A 19,341-nucleotide genomic window follows, 5' to 3' on the forward strand; every position below is an offset into this window, starting at 1 on the left:
AAATTAGCTAACCCTTCAATGAGAGAATCACAAGGTTCTGAAAGCTTTACAATAATTACAAGATTAAGACATCCATCAAAGACAGCCGGTGTGCTTCTGGGACAAGGAAAAAGACCCAACAAATTTCTCTTATTTATTATTCATTTTTTGCCACCGCAAATTAGTCGAAGTTTAGGTTTAAGAGGGTAACAACTATTTTGTATTAGAGAAAAAGAAATAACAGCCATAATGTCCAGGACCTCAGGATAAAAATGATGGGTAGCATGGAAAGAGAAGCAAAGATTGTGAGTCTGTATCTGTCTCTCCCTCTCCCTCTCTATCTTCTTTATACAAGGGATTAAATATTTGCAATGGTGATTACTGGGAAGACAGGCATAAGAAGGGAGAAATTAATTCAATGTGTATTTTAATACACATCCACCCACCTAGTTTATATTTCTCAAGTTAATGCAATCAGATCAATAGAATTAAGCAAAATTTAAATACCAACCACTGTTTGCATTTATCTGAACTGTGTTGCAATTCTCGGTCAAATGCTGTGCATACAATATGTTGTATTTTTTGTATTTTATTTTTATGTATAGTATTTGTTTTTTAATTATGCTGTGAACCGCCCTGAGTCCTATGGGAGAAGGGCGGTATACAAATTAAAGAATGAATGAATGAATGAATGAATGAATGAATGAGTACATTAGAAATTATATACAGTATATATATATGGTTTATTCCATTATGAGAAATTGTTTGCAAAAAAACTGTATACGTTAGGAGAAACGGACTTGAAAATGTGCATGATTTTCATGTAAACATTTGTGAAACATTAAAATAAAAAGAAAACATTAAAATGAGGGATACTGAAGTTATCACACTCGTTTATCATTTATGGACTATTGAAGACTGGATTAGAAGATACTGTGCAATTGTCAGCCTCCCTCCATCTGCCTAATTTTCTTTGCCGCTATTAACCATTCCAAATAGGGACGCACTATTTGTCTGTAATAGACTAAATATTTGAAGATTTAATTAATGGCTAGCACAATCAACCTGTTTTGGCACCTCTGTTTATATTACACCTATGAAATGAGAGGAATTGCAATTCAGCAGCTTTCCAGATTCAGAGGTTGGTGTCATCATTGTCCATCTAGAACAGTGGTTCTCAACCTTGACAATTTTAAGGCATGTGGACTTCAACTCCCAGAATTCCACAGCCAGCAATGCTGGCTATGGAATTCTGGGAGTTGAAGTCCACATGCCTTAAAATTGTCAAGGTTGAGAAACATTGATCTAGAACAGTGATGGCGAACCTTTTAGAGACTGAGTGCCCAAACTGCAACCCAAAACCCATTTATGCATCGTCGAATGCCGGGTGGGTGTGGCCCATTGGCTGGGGGTGGCCCATTGGGTGGGCGTGGCTGTGGTGGAAACGGCAGACTGGGTGGGACTAAAAAGTTCAATCAATTCCAACTTTGCAAGATCTTTTTTTTTCCCGCAAGAAGTTGGAATTGACTGATTGAACTTTTTTTTTTTTTTGCACACGGCGGCGGAAGCCTAAAGCGAAAAGGTTTTATAAAACCCAACTGAAGGCCTAGGACTGGGGCAACGGCGCGCGTGCCCACAGAGAGGGCTCTGAGTGCCGCCTCTGGCACCCGTGCCATAGGTTCGCCACCACTGATCTAGAAAGACACTTTTTAATCCTTGCACTGATGTCTTGATAGCTTACATACCAAAGTCATACATTAGTTGCATTTAACATTTAATCCTGTACGTTTCAGGTTTAATAACACCTCATATTTACAACAAGATATGATGTTCACCTGCAACAAAAATAAAGAACAGTGATGGAGAACCTATGGCACGGGTGCCAGAAGCGGCACTCAGAGCCCTCTCTATGGGCATGCGCACCATCGCCCCAGCCCCGCCTCCCCCATGGCCCCCTCCTCACCAGCAGCGCCCCCCGGAGGAGAGCCACCCTCGAGCATGGCCCGCGTGGAGCAGTGCAGCCAAGGACATGGCAGCCCATTTTAAGTGCTAGGCCACCACACCCCCAATACAGGCAGTAACTTCCCCGCAATTCTATTCTTGTTCTGAATTTTATCTCCCAACCCAACTGAGGTTAAGAAAGCTCAATGTTTTTAATCAAATAGCAACAATGTTATAAAACAATATTGTAGCAATTATTTAAAGCAAGAGTCTTCAAGTAAACTCAAACTGAGTGGAATCTAGGGTGTTGTTTTTTCCCCCCTAAATAAGATCTTTCCTTAATGGAACAAGTAAAAGGGAGTTTATTTTCAGCTTTTGCAAATGCCAGACTCTTTGAAAATGGAACTGCCTTCCATCAAGTTTGACTTTTACAATCTATGGTAGAGTCCGCCTTCCCCCCCCCCCCCCCCCATCTAACCATTAATGAAGACCCAAGGAGTTTCTCACTGAAGATACAAGATCTCAAATGGTCAGCCTCCCCCATCTGTCAATTCAAAAAGCTGTTTACATAACAGGCCTGAATTCCTACAGGTTCAAATTCAGTATTCTATAATTACTTTTTAAAAAACTGGCTTTCTTACTTAAATTGTCAATTACTGAGACTTGGGACAACACTGGGAGAAGACTGGTGTTTTCTGTATTAAAAGCAGGAACAAAATTCAGGCTTATCTCTCAGAGTGTTTAATTTAGGTCATAAATGCTGCCGTCGAAACTATTTTAAAATAACCAACAGAAGAAAATACAGGGTTGAAGTAGGGAATCCTTAACTCAAAGAGCATCATGGACTACACGTTTTAAATTACAGTATTAATTTGCAAACTAAGTAAAATGCAATATAAATTTTGAAGTTTTCTGAAAAAAGAAAAACAGAGGGCAATTCTGAAAGTTGGTCCATGCTAAGTTTGTGGAAGATTGACTCTCTATAAAATTTATTAGAAGGAGGAAGGAACTCTATACCTCTTGTCGTAAGCATACACATCTTGTTGTAAGCACACACAATCAAATGTACAGGTTTATTTGTTTTCAATGAACATTTTCTTTCTGGTTTTACAATAACATGCTGCATTCCTAGCAAGGGAATTGGCAGTTTTACCCTGGAGGCAGGAAATCCAACTACTGTGTGCTTCTTTATTGGGAAGGAAAAAATGAAGTAATATCATTCAGTGAAGAGATGTGCTAGAACCAGCTTTATATCCAGTGAAGACTGGCTAGAAAAAGGGAACTCAAAGCAGGAAATCAGATAGAGATGCATCAGGTAGATTTTATTACAATTGGAAAGTTTGTCGCTTCAATTTTTCTTATTTCAAGCTGGGAGTTCCCAAACAGAAACTAGCTAAAGGACTATCTTTATTTACAAACAATAAATCAGGGGTCTTCAAACTTGGCCCTTTTATGACTCGTGGACTTCAACTCCCAGAATTCCTCAGCCAGGAACGTTGGCTGAGGAATTCTGGGAGTTGGAAGTCCACAAGACATTAAAAGGGCCAAGTTTGAAGACCCCTGCAATAAATTGTCAGGCATTCACATTTCAGTGACATCCGAGACAAAAACTATGTTGTTCTCACAAGGAAGGTCACTTCTCAATTCTTCTCAATGAGGTCCATCTGTCCATCAATGACATACATTTTTGTTTGCTTTCCTTCTTTCTCCGTCACATGCATGTTGTGCATTCATTCACTGTAGAAAAATATGAATGAGCATTCAAAAGAACCAGAAAAATATGAATGAGCATTCAAAAGAACCCCTCTCAGAAGGTAAGCATTTTAAGATTAAAATATCTGAAGAGGGAAACAAGGCTGCCCTGCGTAAGAACAAAGGAGAGAAAATCTTGAATAATTTCTCTGGGTCATGTCAGAATTTCGGTGCTGAGGTGACAGATGAGGTTTCCTGGGGCTAATATGCCAATGCCAATTAGCCATGTCAATCCACAAGTACACCAGCTGCAGGGATCTAACATTATTAGTGTATGATTTTTAAAACTGAACACATCAGCAATGTTCACATAACTCCTAATTCTAAAACTTGTCTCAGAAAGATTTACTGTGGAGTGGCAGCAACGACCTTAGACGCTGGCCTTTCAGAAAGCAATAGGAGTGCTATTCATTTTCTGTAATTTGATTATACCATGCACTGTTAATCAAATTAGCTTATATGACAAGCCTCAAAAAAAAAAAAAAATCTGGATGATCAAGTCATTTTTTTCCCCCGCTTATATTTCATCAATCTTTCTTATTTTAAGGGTATCGGTTCGTGGTAGTGTTGCTCTATTCCAAACTGCTTATTCCACAAAATATGAGATGTTTAATATATACATGGCTAACCATTGAGGGCATCAATTTTCAAAGAATAAAATGACTTGTCGGGAAGCATACTGAGCCTTTGCAAGCTAACGTAAAACATGTTTGCTCTGTGATTGCTTTAAACATATGCACTGCATTTTTAAAGAAAGTTTTCAGCATCGGTGAGCTCCTTGCCAAGTTACCAAAATAGTTGAGAATGAAATCAAAGAGACCAAGGTGACCTATTGCTCACCTAAACCATAGCTCAATGGAAGAAATAAAAAACCGTTAGTAAACTAAAGAGCCTAAGATCAATTCATTGTAGCCACAAATTACTATGCCTGTTTATGATTTAAACCAGCATTTATAACATGCTCTAACTCCTTGAGAGTTGCTAGAACTTCAGTAAATCAAAATTCATCCCTTACAATTTAGCAGCTGTGATTGGGCTATCTATTTACTCTTTCTTACACACTTTGATTCTTCATTTGAGAAGTTTTTTGCAGAATTAATTCATTTCACTGAAACATCCTCCATGTGGATATATTTGGAACACATTTATTTTCTTCCTGTGCAACCCTGCACGTCGTGATTATGATTAACTTTACAATTAAGATTCTGGACTAGGACTTATTATTACATTTAACTTTATGGTTAAGGCTAGAAAATGGGAAGATCCAGATTCTGGTCTACTAGCTATCAGAATACAGAATAACAGAGTTGGAAGGGATCTTGGAGGCCTTCCAGTTCTCCAGGTTAGGGGTCCCCAACCCCCGGTCCATGGACCAGTACTGGGCCACGGCATGCCAGCAACTGGTCCGCATAAACAAGCAAAGCCCCATCCGCGAGATGCAAGCAGCACACAAAACTATGCATCCTCCAGTCCATGGAAAAACCTCTCTCCATGGAACCGGTCCCTGGTGCCCAAAAGGTTGGGGACCTCTGCTCCAGGTGACTCTATACCAGGGGTAGGCAACCTTGGCTCCTTTATGACTCGTGGACTTCAACTCCCAGAATTCCTGAGCCAGCCATGCTGAGGGGAAAGGGAGAGGTTTCCAAGCTGAGCCATGCTGGCTCAGGAATTCTGGGAGTTGACGTCCATGAGTCATAAAAGAGCTAAGGTTGCCTACCCATGCCCTATACCATTTTAGACAAATGGCTGTCCAGTCTCTTCTTAAAAACCTCCAGTGTTAGAGAACAACTTCTGAAGGCAAGCTGTTCCACTGGTTAATTGTTCTCCATCAGCAACTGGAAAAGACTGATCGCATAGGTCCCTCCTCCCTGCTGTGGGGAACAGCCACAGAAAACTCCAAGGTTAAGAGGGGATAATCCATGCCCAACAAGGGACTAGATGACAACATCAAAATCACATTGCCACTGCCCTGAGGTGCAAAACAGTTCTAATGTATGCCCCCCCCCAACATTTGGCCTTGAGGGTCTCTGCAACAGAGTGTGCTGCTCCAGCATGGGATGCATCTGCACAGGCAAAACAAGATGATATCACCCTCAATGAAGCAGTACGCTTAGTGATAGGTTGTCTCAAACCTACACCAACTGAGAAAATATATCCTCTTGCTGACATTGCCCAATTAAGATCAGGAGAGACGCCAAGAGAACTGAGCAAGAGAATGATCCTCAACATCCTCTGAGCAGACATATGCCCCAAGCTTGTTGACTCAGATCTAAGAACAAAAGGCAGTTCTATGGCAAGACCAAACAGAAGAAGGTACACATGGACAAAATCAAATTAAAAGATGGAGGAAGGAGACTATCGAGCAAGGAATAACATTAAAGGAGGATATGGCTGAAGGATCTGACCTCCCTTATACTACTTGGAGGAGCCAGAATAGGTTGAGAGTTGGAGTGCCTAAATTGTAAAAGCAATATGCTCAAGTGAAGGCTCTTAGCAGATAACAACACACTGTGTGACTGTGGAGAAGCACAGAGCTCGGTCCATCTGCTGGTATGTCAGCTACTACCAGAAACATGTACTACTAATAATTTGTTTTTGGTCAACCACAAAGCCAAGAAGTTGGCTTCGTTTTAGCAGTTTAAAGTTTAATCTAGACAGGAAGGAGAAGGGAAAAAAACCCACCATGTGTTGGGCCAATAATTCGGATCATGGTCATGGTAGCCATGAACTACCAAGCTAAGTGAAAACAGGTTGAAATCCCCCAGCCTGGAGAACGCGTCTACCAGCCAGGCCCAGAAATGGAGAGAATACTCAAAATGAAGTTTTTTCAAGGCAAATCAAAACATTCTAAAGTTACGGATTTTAAAAAACTAAAGAGCAAAACGTGCTTTGTCTAAATAATAAAAGCAGAGGCAGCAGAAACAAATTTGTTTAAAAACTCCCTTGCTTGGCGAGCACTTTATTATTATAATAAAAAAGATAATGACCACTTTTTTTTTCTCCTGAAAGAACGATCTCCCCAAAATTCCAAACCAGGCTAAACCCATTAATACCTAACAGGGATACAGGTTTTTGTTTCAGACATTCTGTTAGCTTTATCCCCAGTTCATTGTTTTATAAAAGCTAAATATTATTCTATGTGTTTTATTAACTGTTTTAAAAGCTTCAAGCAAGGAAGTAGAACAAAGATTAATAAAGAAATGTGCATAATCTCAAATTATTCCATTGAATAACACTACTCACACACAACACTTTCAGCACTGTTCTTTCCCACCCACTGATTTTTTTTTCCTTGGGTTTAAATATTTGGGATCTTCTTTGATGTACTTCCTCAATTTCTTTGCCAGTTTTTTACCTTCTATGTCTTTTACTTTCAAGAGTGATCTTAGGCCCATTTTTCCTACCTTATTAGATAAAAATAACTGCTGTGATCACGTATCATTTTCTCCTCTAGCTGGAATCTGGGGTTCTCTTTGATCTCAATATATCTTTAGAAGGATCGTCTTATACACATATATGTTACCAATACATCCCTTTTCTGACCATCTTAAAAATGTCTTGCCGTCAACATGTGCCATCCAAAATAGATTTGGAAAGACTTGTGAACGTTTGTTTGTCCAGCCTCCAGTACCAGCTACTATCATTTTCAGTTCCTCGGTATTACAGAAATGTTGATTCATTGATTGCAACTGGTTCAGATACTACAGTCCACATTCCCCGCTACGTTAGAGCTAGTATTATTTTACATATATCTTTCTGTACAGGCTCCTAGTGAGATCATTGGCTGTTTTATTAAAACCGAAGACCAAAAGTCATCTACCTACCTCAAGAATGAGGAACCTGTGCTGGCCCAGGTAACTCTCAGTGATATCAACCACCAAAACAATGAAGGAAAGATACTATGAATCATCAATCAGCAACATCTGGAGCGTCACAGGTTCCCAAATGCAAACTTTGATACGTGTAGAAATATAAATCTTTTTTTAAAAAAAAAGTCATTTCCAGAATTGACAAGATCTTCCTAAATACAATGGCAGGATATACATTTCAAATTCAGGGCCTTGGTATGTAGTACCTATGAACACTTGATAATCTCTCAGAAACTCTACAATAAAAGAAGATACTATACTTCTAAACCTTGGCCATAGTCAAATGTTTCCAACATGATCCAGAAAATATAGGATCTTTATAATTCATCACACATTTGACTATGTCTATATTTTATTGTATTTAAGGGTGTGATGACTCAGAAAACCTGGTTCAAGTAACCATGGGAAGCTCAAATAGTGACTTTGGGACAATCTTTGTCTCTCAGCACAACCTACTTAGCACAACTAGCCCTCACTGGGTTGCTGTTGCCAAGAAAAAGTGAAAGAAAGAGAACTATATACACATTCTCGGGTTTCTAGAGGAAACAAAATATATATATTGAACAAATTAAAAAATAAGCATCCTGTGGTGCTTATATTAAATGTAGATTTTACTTTAAGACTGTTATGTTATAATGGGCAGATACTGTATATTCCATTATAATAATAAAGGGGGGAAAAATCTCCCATTTTAGAGGTAAAGCTCAACTTACTTTAATATCATTTTTATTGAGTATTACATGGAAAAACAGGTGGGCAGCTTATGAGAAACACATCAACATCCAAAATCAGAATTTAAGCAATACTTTCATTGGCTAATTCAATGTTTAGAAAATGGTATTGTTTCCAAGATTTTTTCACCAGTCAAACTTTGATGGAGGAGGAGGAGGAGACAGAAAAAAAAAACCATAAAGGTTTTGTTGTGGTCTTTGGACATGTTTATCAAAAGTTTGGTTTAGTGGTTAAAGCACCAGGCTAGAAACTGGGAGACCTTAGGTAAGAGAGCCACCTGGGTAACTTATCTTATAGGGGAGTTGTTATGGGGAAAATAGGAGTCCTGTGTAAATGAATACGTTTAAGAATGCAGATTTCTCACACGTTTTCTATTTTCTAATACTTCTTTAGCACAGCCGTGTTGTTCTTCTATTCCTATTGAAAATAAACCTAAGCAGGTATATCCTAAACAACCCTACTATGCACTTCATTTTTTTTCATTTTCATTTTCACTTTTTCCTGTTTTCCACCTTGCTGAACACCTGAAATAACTTTAGAATAGAATAGAATAGAATAGAATAGAATAGAATAGAATTCTTTATTGGCCAAGTGTGATTGGATACACTAGGACAGTGATGGTGAACCTTTTAGAGACCGAGTGCCCAAACTGCAACCCCAAACCCACTTATTTATTGCCGGGTGCCAGGTGGGCGTAGCCCACTGGATGGGCGTGGCTCTGGTGGTCATAGCAGATTGGGTGGGTGTGGCCAAGGTGGGCGTGATCCCCTCGATGTTGCTCGTGGGGAGGGACGCCTGTGGGGGCCAGGCAGGGTTGGGGGAGATCCAGGGGGTTTCTGATAGGTGGGGCGTTGGGCAGGAGGCTTGTCCTGTGGGGTGAGATGAGGCAACGCGAGGAAGGACTGGGGTGCCATTGTCACAGGGCAAGGTGAGGAAGGGGCCGGGGCGGCTGCTGCCTGACACCATCGGCCCCTGCACACAGAGGCCAGCGAGCGCATCCAGCCACATGGGACCTCGCCGAGTTAGCGGGTGGCTGGTTGAAGAGGGACGGTTGCCATCTCCGGGGCATAGCGCATGTGCCCACAGAGAGGGCTCTGAGTGCCGCCTCTGGTACGCGTGCCATAGGTTCGCCACCACTGCACTAGGAATTTGTCTCAGATGCATGAGCTCTAAATGTACATACAAGCAACAAGTGATAAATCATGATTATAATCATAAAATACAATCTTCATAAATCATAAGACATGTTCTCTGGTAGTTTTGTTGTTTTTTTATTATTGACATGTAATGTAAGTCACATTATATACTTTTTCTCCAAGCAAAATTTATTATCAACAACTTTAATAATAATTAAATAACCCACTGCTCCCAGAAATCCAATCTGCATTAGATAGGAGGGCTGGCTGGAAGGCATTGGTTGAAGAAGACTAATACAACATGATAATACACCTCAGCCCAGAAACCTTATTTGTCTTTTCAGCCCCAAAAGAGAGGTGGATCTGGGCTCTAGATATCAGTTAAGCCAACAAAAGGACTACATCTCATGGAATGAAAACAGGATTCGGTCCATGATGTCATGTGTCTGATTAACGAAACACTTAAAGGGACTTTCAGGCATATTTTTATCCTAAAAGCATTTATTAAGGTCACAGAGATGTCAGTACGGCATGGTGGAAATGCTTAGATCTGAGATCCTTTTCCGTTGCACAGACATTCCAGGCATTTTTCCCTCCCCTATTCTGGGGTCATGGTTCACATCTTCCAATTAACTTTGAAGATGTGATTTACTTCCGGTTTCTTTTTCCTGGGCTTTTCTTATTCTCCTCCCCTTTCACTGTTGCTTGATTTAACTATAAAAATACCAGACAGTTCTGCATATTGTCAAAGCAAGAATATACAGTATTTGCAGCGTTGACACATATATTTATGCATAGCTTTCATGCTTATGTATACTGCATTCTAATAGTATTACTTACCAAATTGGCCATGTAAATTGTAAGCAATCCCCTCCTGTAAACCAAAACAAAAAAGACAAGAGTAATTATTAAGACATTCAAAACTCCTAGTATTATCATATCAAAACACAATGCGTTCAAGAATTCCGTCATATGTAAAAGGAAATTCTGTTAATGGCCATGGCAATGAAAATACCATCCTGTTCCTTCAGTGGTATTACCATATACAATAAAACTGCTGGTTGATGTGATCAAACTTGGTGCTGTTCTTGCTAATTCTTTCTTAAAGAATGCCTAGCAAATACTAGTATTTAGGGTCAATGCAAGCTTTAACCCAAAGCCTAAGGATTTGTGGTGGAATGTAGTCTGGAGTCACAAGAGGAAAGGACAAAGAGACACAGAGCTGGAATATCTGCTGGGCAAAAGAGGGCAAGGACGGATCCTCCCTAGCTATTCACAGAGTGTATCTATAATTATGCAAATAATTGCTTTAGTCTGGCATTTAGTCTGACAGCAAAGAAACTGTTCTTGCTCCACCATCATTAGAGGTTTTCAAGAAGAGATTGGGCAACCATTTATCTGTTTTCACATGCAGAATGCCCTTAGTTTAATCTGGACAGGGCTGGGAAAATTTCCATTGGAAATCTGAAAAGCTGCTGCCAGCCTGTGTAGACAAAACACACAAGTATAGAACCAATAATCTCATTTAAGATAAGACAGCTTCTTTTGTTCCTATCTCACGATTTTTTAATCTTGATACCGTTTCAAAGTTGCCCAATTTACTAAAGTGCATTGCCAAATATATCCAATACATTCTTAAGGCAGAGGCACTCTCACGAAACATGACTCGTGTATTGTAGAATACGATAATAGCAATAGCACTTAGACTTATACACCGCTTCGCGCTGCTTTGCAGCCCTCTCTAGGCGGTTTACAGAGTCAGCCTATTTGCCCCCAACAATCTGGGTTCTCCTTTTACCGACCTCGGAAGGAGGGAAGGCTGAGTTAAGTTTGAGCCGGTCAGAATCGAACTGCTGGCAATTGGCAGAATTAAGCCTGCAATACTGCATTCTAACCACCGTGCCACTATGGTTCCTTCACAGTAATGCAGTACTGTAAACCTTTACAGTTGATAAAAGAAAAGGGGCAAATATATTGAACCAACAATTACGGTAAAAATAAAGGTTTCCCTGTCCATCATGTCCAACTCTAGGGTATGGTGCTCATCTCCGCTGAGGGAGCCAACATCGTCGGAAGACATTTCCGTGGTTATGTGGCCAGCATGACTATATGCCAAGATGCATGGAATGCTGTTACCTTCCCACCAAAGTGGTATCTATTGTTGTGGCTCCGTCTTGTGAGCCCCTCTTATCGGAGGAGGAAGAAGGCTCAGAACATGAAGGAGAGGAGACGGCCAGGCCTCCCTCTCCAGGACCCTCCTCTTTGGCAATGCCTCAGGTGTCTCCCGACGGAGAAGAGATTGACCAGGAGCCAGGTGGTTCTGAGATTGTCCAGGAGCCAGGTGGTTCGGATAGTGAGGAAGATAAGTTGTGGCTGGATCCACGCCAGCATAGGAGCGACAAGTGTGCGCAGCAGAAAAGGAGATGTGCCAGAGATTAAGCTGAGTCACTGGACCACACCCCACAGGCTATAAAAGGGAGGTGGTGGCCATTTGGACTCTGTGACGGACAAAGCTGAATCTCTGGCGAAGCAGTTTGCTGTGGACTTAATTTTCTAACTGTGTGTATTGTTTTTGTTCTCTGAGTAAAAGTCTTGGCAGGCAGCTACGGAGCTGTTGCCAAGTTTTCTTATCTGTGGATTGGAGTGGAGAAGTTCTTTAACCCTCGGCTGGCTATTTGGGTGTGGGTGTCCGAGGGGGACAGAACATCTATTTATCTACTCACATTTGCTGCTTTCAAACTGCTAAGTGGGCAGGAGTTGGGGCAAGTAATGGGAGTTCACCTCATTGAACAGCACTAGGGCAGAGGTAGGCAACCTTGGATCTTTTATGACTCATGGACTTCAACTCCCAGAATTCCTGAGCCAGCCATGCTGGTTCAGGAATTCTTGGAAGTCCACCAGTCATAAAAGAGCCATGGTTGCCTACCCCTGCACTAGGGGTCGAACCCAGGCTGTCAACTGTCCAGGTGATGAGTTCAGCATTTTTAACCACTGAGCCATCGCACCCCCACCAAAGAAGTAAGGCACCTACAAATCCTGTACTACAATTTTTCTCCTTCCGGTTCTGTGAATGCCCATGCCACTGTCTATTATACTTCTGCAGTAATCTGTCCCATACTATATTTCTGCTAAAGAAAAACACAGTTCACAATACACATATTACAAGGACAAATCTTTGTATACATTGGCTCTAACAGGAGGCCGTTTATATGTCTACTTTTTTTAACATGAATTTTAATTGCATAAAACTGTTTGCAACAGGGCTGCTTCAGAAGATAGAATCTAATCTACAAACGCCACCATTTTAAAAGTTAAATATACAAGTTAACCTGTACAATTAAATCAAACGGCAAAAAATTACGGTGACCTCAAACCCATAATCAAATCAAGAAATCGCCAATTTATTCTCTGGACAGCTGCCTAAGTGATTGGCCCACAATTCCATATCTGGAATTACGATGGGGTTGGTGGGAGGGAAGTCTGAAATAACAAAGTATTATAGTTGATGTTTAGATTATGCTTAATCACTCACACCCAACTATTTCCTTCTTTCAACTGAAGTCTGACAGAGAGACCCTGGTGCAAAAGTTCACATAAAACCAACAAGAACAGCTAAGCTTCAAAATAAGAGGACTAAAAATGCAGATGGGGTAGGGAAATTTCAATCTAAAGAGAACCCCTTGTAGTGAGGATTGGGTGAAATAACTTACAGTGAAAACAAACATCTATCACAAGATATAGTTTACAGATTCCCAATCAGTAAATCCAAGAAACAATTTCAAACAGCTAAAGCAACTTTGTGCAACGTTGGCTACGCATTATAGTAGAATACCACAAGACTTATTTAAGGTAGCTATTCATCTTAGCAATGAAGCAAAATAATTACTCCTTGTTAATACTGAAAAGGCTATACAGAGTTTATGAAAACATAAACTCTATATAAGGACAAAGTATTGTACTTGAAATATGTTAGAAAAACTTGACAAGGTTGCATTGTTACATATCTATATAAATCAGCGGTTCTCAACCTGTGGGTCGCAACCCCATTTGAACGACCATTTCACGGGGGTCGACAAACAACGCAGTCCGCCATTTTTTTCCCCTTTTCCTTAGCTGTGCTACTCCCTCTTATTCTATTGGCTTTTGAAAGCCAATAGAATAGACTCTATTCAAGAGACTCTATTCTATTGGCATTCGAAAGCCAATATAATCTATTGGCTTTCGAAAGCCAATAGAATAGACTCTCTTGAATAGAGTCTAATTCTATTGGCTTTCAAAAGCCAATAGGAATTGTCCAGGCTGTCTCTGCCCTGCTGAGCCCGCCAAAAGTCCCAGTCTGCAAACAGTGCTGCAAGTTGTTTGCAGCTAAGGCAAGCTTTCTGGACGTTTCCACCCCTCCCTGCTGAGCAACTACTAAATGTAAGTAAAAGAGGGCCAGGGGTGGGAGGTGGGAGGCCGGCGGGCGCAGGGAGGGTTGCTGGTGCACGTGGGGCCCAGCGGGTGCCTTACCTCCCTTGGGCTGGGCCAGCTGGTGGCCCAGCTGGTGGTCGCCCTGCGCCCTCGCTGCCGTTTGCCATGGCCGCCCAGGAGCGCCTGGGTCTGCCTGCTGTCGCACCGAACGTGCGGTGGCCAAGGTAAGGCTAGCGGAGCAGCGGCGGGTGCAGGGAGGGTTGCTGACGCGTGTGGGGCCCGGCGGGTGCCTTACCTCCCTTGGGCTGGGCCAGCTGGTGGCCCAGCCGGTGGTCGGCCTGCGCCATCGCTGCCGCTTGCCAGCTACGCCTCGGCCGGCGCAGGGGGCGGCACCACGCATGTGCGGCGCTCCCAGGCCAAGGCGGTTGCTGGGCGACGGCCTGCGTCCACCCTCGGCCTGCCCAGCGTGCGCTCCAACCGCAGGAGAGGAGGCGGAGCGTGCGCGCCTCCTCCTGCCCCGCCCACAGGGAAATACAGGTAGTCCTCGACTTACGACCACATGGTTGGGGGTCGCGGCATTAGGAAGGTTGAGAACCACTGATATAAATAGATCTATTAGAGTCCTATTAGCATTGTACATCAATTTTCATTTAAAGATGAACTTGACCTGTCTGATATTGTTAGTGTACCCATTATTTTGCGCAAACCAAACTTTGCTTTGGATAACATTTACAGAACCTCTAACTGATAGATGTATATCTCATGAATGAGGCTACCATACGAGGGCTGAAAAAGATCGTTTGGAGGTGGGAGATACTTCCAATGTAATCTACCAGATCCCCTGTGACTATGTAGGACAGACATGTAAAACACAAGGCCCGGGAGCCGGATGCGGCCCGCGAAGTGGTTTCATGTGGCCCGCGAAGCCATCCTGGAAACAGTGAGAGAACAGCCCCCGCTGCCTTGGCCCTGGTCCAGGCCGGCCGGGAGCCAATGTACAATTTTGTGATGGCCATCTATGCTGAAATGCATTCAGTCTTAGCTCCACAAGGCCATCTAGAAACAGCGAGGAACCAGCCCCTGCCGCGTCGGCCCCACCCCCTGGGTGCATGCTGGGGAAGTGTCACCCTTTGATAAGAAATGGATCATGCCTTGGCGCTTGCCCCGGTCCCATCCCCTTCTGCCAGAGACCTTCAGATCTGTCCCACTCCTGCCCAGGCCCCGACAGGCACCCTTGACACGAACGATGTAGAGCTGGCCATGTCCAACCAGTAGGCCACATCCACTCCATCCACGCCCACCCAGTAGGCCGCACCCACCCTGACCGCACCCACCCGGCCCCCCGAGGGCAACCGCAATGCTGATGCAGCCCTCAATGAAATTGAGTTTGACATCCCTGATGTAGGACAAATGGGGTGGAAGCTAACCACCAGATTGTAAGAACACAAGCGAGCGCTCAGACAAGGCGACCCAAACACATTGGAAGCCTCACACTACAATGAACAAGAACACACATTTAATTTCGCAGCAACTAAGGTTGTTGGCCATGCAGGTACAAAGATAGCCAGAGAAATGATGGAAGCCTGGGAAATGAGCCCCTTGTCAATCAACAGAAGTGCTGATTTACCACCAGCTTGTCAAATACTTAGGAGCTGAGGACTTGGTAGCACAAGGAAACGACGGCCAATCTGCCAGCCATCAACACACCAATCAGCCAATAGGAAGGCACCACATAAACACGACACACAGAACAGCCCAAAGCCCCTATTCCAGTAGAGAGAAGTTCCCTAAAGATGGGCTCCAGTGTGTTTCTGAAAGCTCTGAAGAGTAAATCTCTGGTCCCGGTGACCGATCCAAATTCGATCTCACATCAGTTGTATATCTGTCGCTCATGGTTTCCTCTGTTAACCGTAATATATTTGATATCTAGCAAGTATGTGATTATATAGCTATGGTGCATATTATTATTTATAATTTATCTTGCCCTAATTGACATCACATAATTAGCATTGTAGGAAATTGACAATCTGATTTTGTTATCATTTTCTCTCTTTATCCTTTTTCTTTTCTGATGCTGACATCAAGGCTGCATGCCTTAGTTGACGAATTCCTCAGTAAGCATTGCATAATCATGCTGTTATTTCTGTCAAAGTCCTCTTTCTTAATAAACCACAGGCTTGCCTCATTTTATGCAAATTTATGTTATCGGGATTTGTTATTATGCGACTGGTGATTTTTGTCCAAGAATTTGGCCACACTGCACCGTTCCTCCCCTATTGCTGTTTTAATTTAGACTTAATTACTTTTTAGACTTTAATTAATTAAATTAAATTAGTCTTTAGTCCTTTTGTGTCCTTACTGGTTCTTGGAGCACAAAACATTTGATCTGATATTGCTTTATGGGGGGGGAAGAATTGCTAGGATGCAACTTGCAACACAGGGCTGGAAATATGCCAAGACTTTTCACCTAAATACATCCCAATAGATTAAGTGAAAGTATACAAATCTGATGAACAAGATGAAAGGGTATTTGAGGAAGGTTAATGCTGGGAAAGATGGAGGGCAATAGAAGAAGGGGACGACAGAGAATGAGGTGGCTGGATGGAGTCACTGAAGCAGTAGGCATGAGCTTAAATGGACTCCAGAAGATGGTAGAGGACAGGAAAGCCTGGAAGAACGTTGTCCATGGGATCGCGATGGGTCGGCATAAAATGAGGCAAGTAACAACAACAACAACAACAAACCAAATAGGCAATACTAGGCCTGATCTGTGAAAACAACTGACTTTCTTCTTTCTCTTTTTGTAACAACACTGAAAAATCCAAATATTTTGAAGATGAAAAAAGTAACTCCTACATCTTTGGTATATGAACAATCATTTAAAATTCCCAGGACCTTTATGAAAACTGCTTCAATGGTCAAAGGCTTTCGACCATCTTCTAAAGCAGTGAGTGGGAGCATTTCAAAGAAAAGACAAATTGACTGAAAGTTCCCCACATGTATTTTTCAGTAACATGCAAGCATCTATCCTTTGTTTTTCTACACAAAGAGTGATAACTTCAAATACCTAAAACATGAAACGGCATTTCACACAAACAAAATTTTTTTATATATATATATATATTTCCATTCTGATGTTTGCTTTTTTGCCAAAAACACAATATCATATTCTCACCTCCAGAGTCATTCCCATTCCATCATAGCTGTAATGGTAGCTATAAAGCACCAAATACCCTGAGCTGTTACAAAACCAAGAGCTGTGTACAATTCTGTTCATTGTGGGAAACACCATGGTTAACGGTCTCAATAAATTACAAAACTGTGCTTGTGTTTTGGAACATTTGTTCTTCCTTCCTGAGGAAAGATAAGAAACTAAAACAAAAGTTTAATTTCCTGGTCATCAAGAGGTCATCAGGCACTAATTAAAAAATAATATTTTTATTTAAACTAAAACTGCGATTCCCACTGTGGGAATATTGCTGTCTTATACTATCTTTATTGAAATTTCTTTGGGGAGTCTGTAGTGCAAAGGCAGGGCCTGTAATTTAATGAATTACATTCTGGTTCAGACTTGTTTAAATGGGAGGAAAGGGGGTGAGGGGGAAAAGCCAAAACAAATTTAAGATACAGGCAACCACAAACATAAAACATACAATTACCTTTTGCCAAAGTGCAACTTATGTTGAAACTGTCAAATCTACAAAAGCCACCTTAACGTCGTAGTACCTAACTGACAGTATAAGTACTGACATCTCCTAAATATACTGTGTACCAAAAATATTCTGATATTTGATCAGTTAATGAAGTGTTTTTCTCTACCACTTGGGTAATACAAATTCAAAACTCTACACTGTTAAAATTCCAAAACTGGCAACTTGGCTTTTAACATAAACATCCACATCTTTATTAATTTTAGCATTTAAAGGAACTCATCTACTTTATATAGCATGAAAGTTAAGGCCACAGATTGGGAAGAGAGGCCCATGAGCCTGTGGGAGGTCAGAGCCCCCCAGAGAAGAAAATATTAAAAGGGCAGAAAAATATATTTTTCAGGGCTTTTTTTCTCGGAGAAAAGGTGGCGGAACTCAAACCTGGCCACGCCCTCATCAAACCCTAGGACCGCCCCTTTAGAGAACAGGAATGCAAGTAAAATTTGGGAGGGGCTATTTCCGGTGTGGGAGGGGCTATTTCCGGTGCNGCCGGCCCGGAAAAAGGTGCCGGAACGCGGTTCCGCCGCGTTCCGGCTGAAAAAAAGCCCTGATATTTTTCCTCAAAAGGATGTTTAAAAGCAGAAGCCAACTCTGCCCCCAAATCTCTCTATTCCAAACAGGAGCCAGCCCTACACAAATGCAAATGTAAAACCATCAGAAAGCTGGAGCCAGAAGACAAAGACCTAAAATCAGCATATCCCACCTGAGATGGGACGTAATAGGACTTACCATCAAATATACCAGAGAGTCACACCTAGACCCAGGTCAGAATACGTGACACAGGAAATAGCCTCAAAGTTCATGCCACAGGAACAGGAAACTTCCAAACAAAAGGCTAGAGAGGGTATAAAAATCTACTGCCCATGTGCTCAGGCCCTTCTCTCCTCTGCTCTTTCTTGCAAGAACCATCTTTCTGCCTCTTCAATAAACTGTAACCATCTTCCCAAAGCAGTCGCCATGTTGCTTATTTATTCCCAGTTTGGATGAATCAGGATCCAGGATGAAGACTTTACTTCCAACAAGCCTTTGAGAAAGCTGATAAGTATGAAGATAGTGAGTGAGTGAATCTTTCTAAATGCCTTGAAAAATATCGAACCCAGAATACAGAAGCTGCATCATGAATAGAAAAGGGTTTAAGATTTTTCTATCCCACCATTATTATTTTTATAAACAACTCAAAACAGCAAACATACTCCTTCCTTCTCCTATTTTACTCACAACAGCAAACCTGTCAGATGATTTGGGCTGAGAGAGAGTAACCGGCCCAAGGTCGTCCAGTTGGCTTTCATGGCTAAGGCGGGACTAGAACTCACCGTCTCCTGATAATTGGCCCAAAATTACCCACCTGGCTTTCATGCTAAGTCAGGACTAAAACTCAGAGTCTCCTGGTTTCTAGCTTGGTGCCTTAACACTAGACGAAACTGGCTTTTGAATTAAAAAGTGCTAGAGATAGCCGAAGGCAGTGGTGGCGAACCTCTGGCACGCGTGCCAGAGGCGGCACTCAGAGCCCTCTGTGGCCACGTGCACCATGCCCCGGAGATGGCAACTGTCCCTCTTCAACTAGCCGCCTGCTAACTCACCGAGGTCCCACGTGGCCGGAAGCATCCCAGCACCCATGCGCTCGCTGGCCTGTGTGTGCAGGGGCTGATGGTATCAGGCAGCAGCCGCCCCGGCCCACCTCACCTTGCCCTGTGACAATGGCACCCCCGCCCTGCCTCGCCTTGCCTCGCCTCACCCCGCAGGACGAGCCTCCTGGCTACCGCCCCATCTGCCAGAGACCCCCTGGATCTCCCCCAACCCTGCCGGCCCCCA

The 19,341-nt window shown here is 42.3% G+C and overlaps 1 protein-coding gene across 1 annotated transcript in view; it reads right to left on the minus strand.

The window, feature by feature from the left end:
- TMEM135 (transmembrane protein 135) overlaps window positions 1-19,341 on the minus strand; it is a 176,611-nt gene that overhangs the window by 121,974 nt on the left and 35,296 nt on the right. Inside the window, exon 4 of the mRNA XM_015832112.1 lies at window positions 10,250-10,283. Within this exon, the coding sequence (XP_015687598.1) occupies window positions 10,250-10,283 (34 nt within the window). The remainder of the gene's footprint in view (window positions 1-10,249; window positions 10,284-19,341) is intronic.

Source organism: Protobothrops mucrosquamatus, unplaced genomic scaffold (genome assembly GCF_001527695.2).
Source record: "Protobothrops mucrosquamatus isolate PMUCROS unplaced genomic scaffold, P.Mucros_1.0 scaffold_305, whole genome shotgun sequence".
Taxonomy (NCBI): domain Eukaryota; kingdom Metazoa; phylum Chordata; class Lepidosauria; order Squamata; family Viperidae; genus Protobothrops; species Protobothrops mucrosquamatus.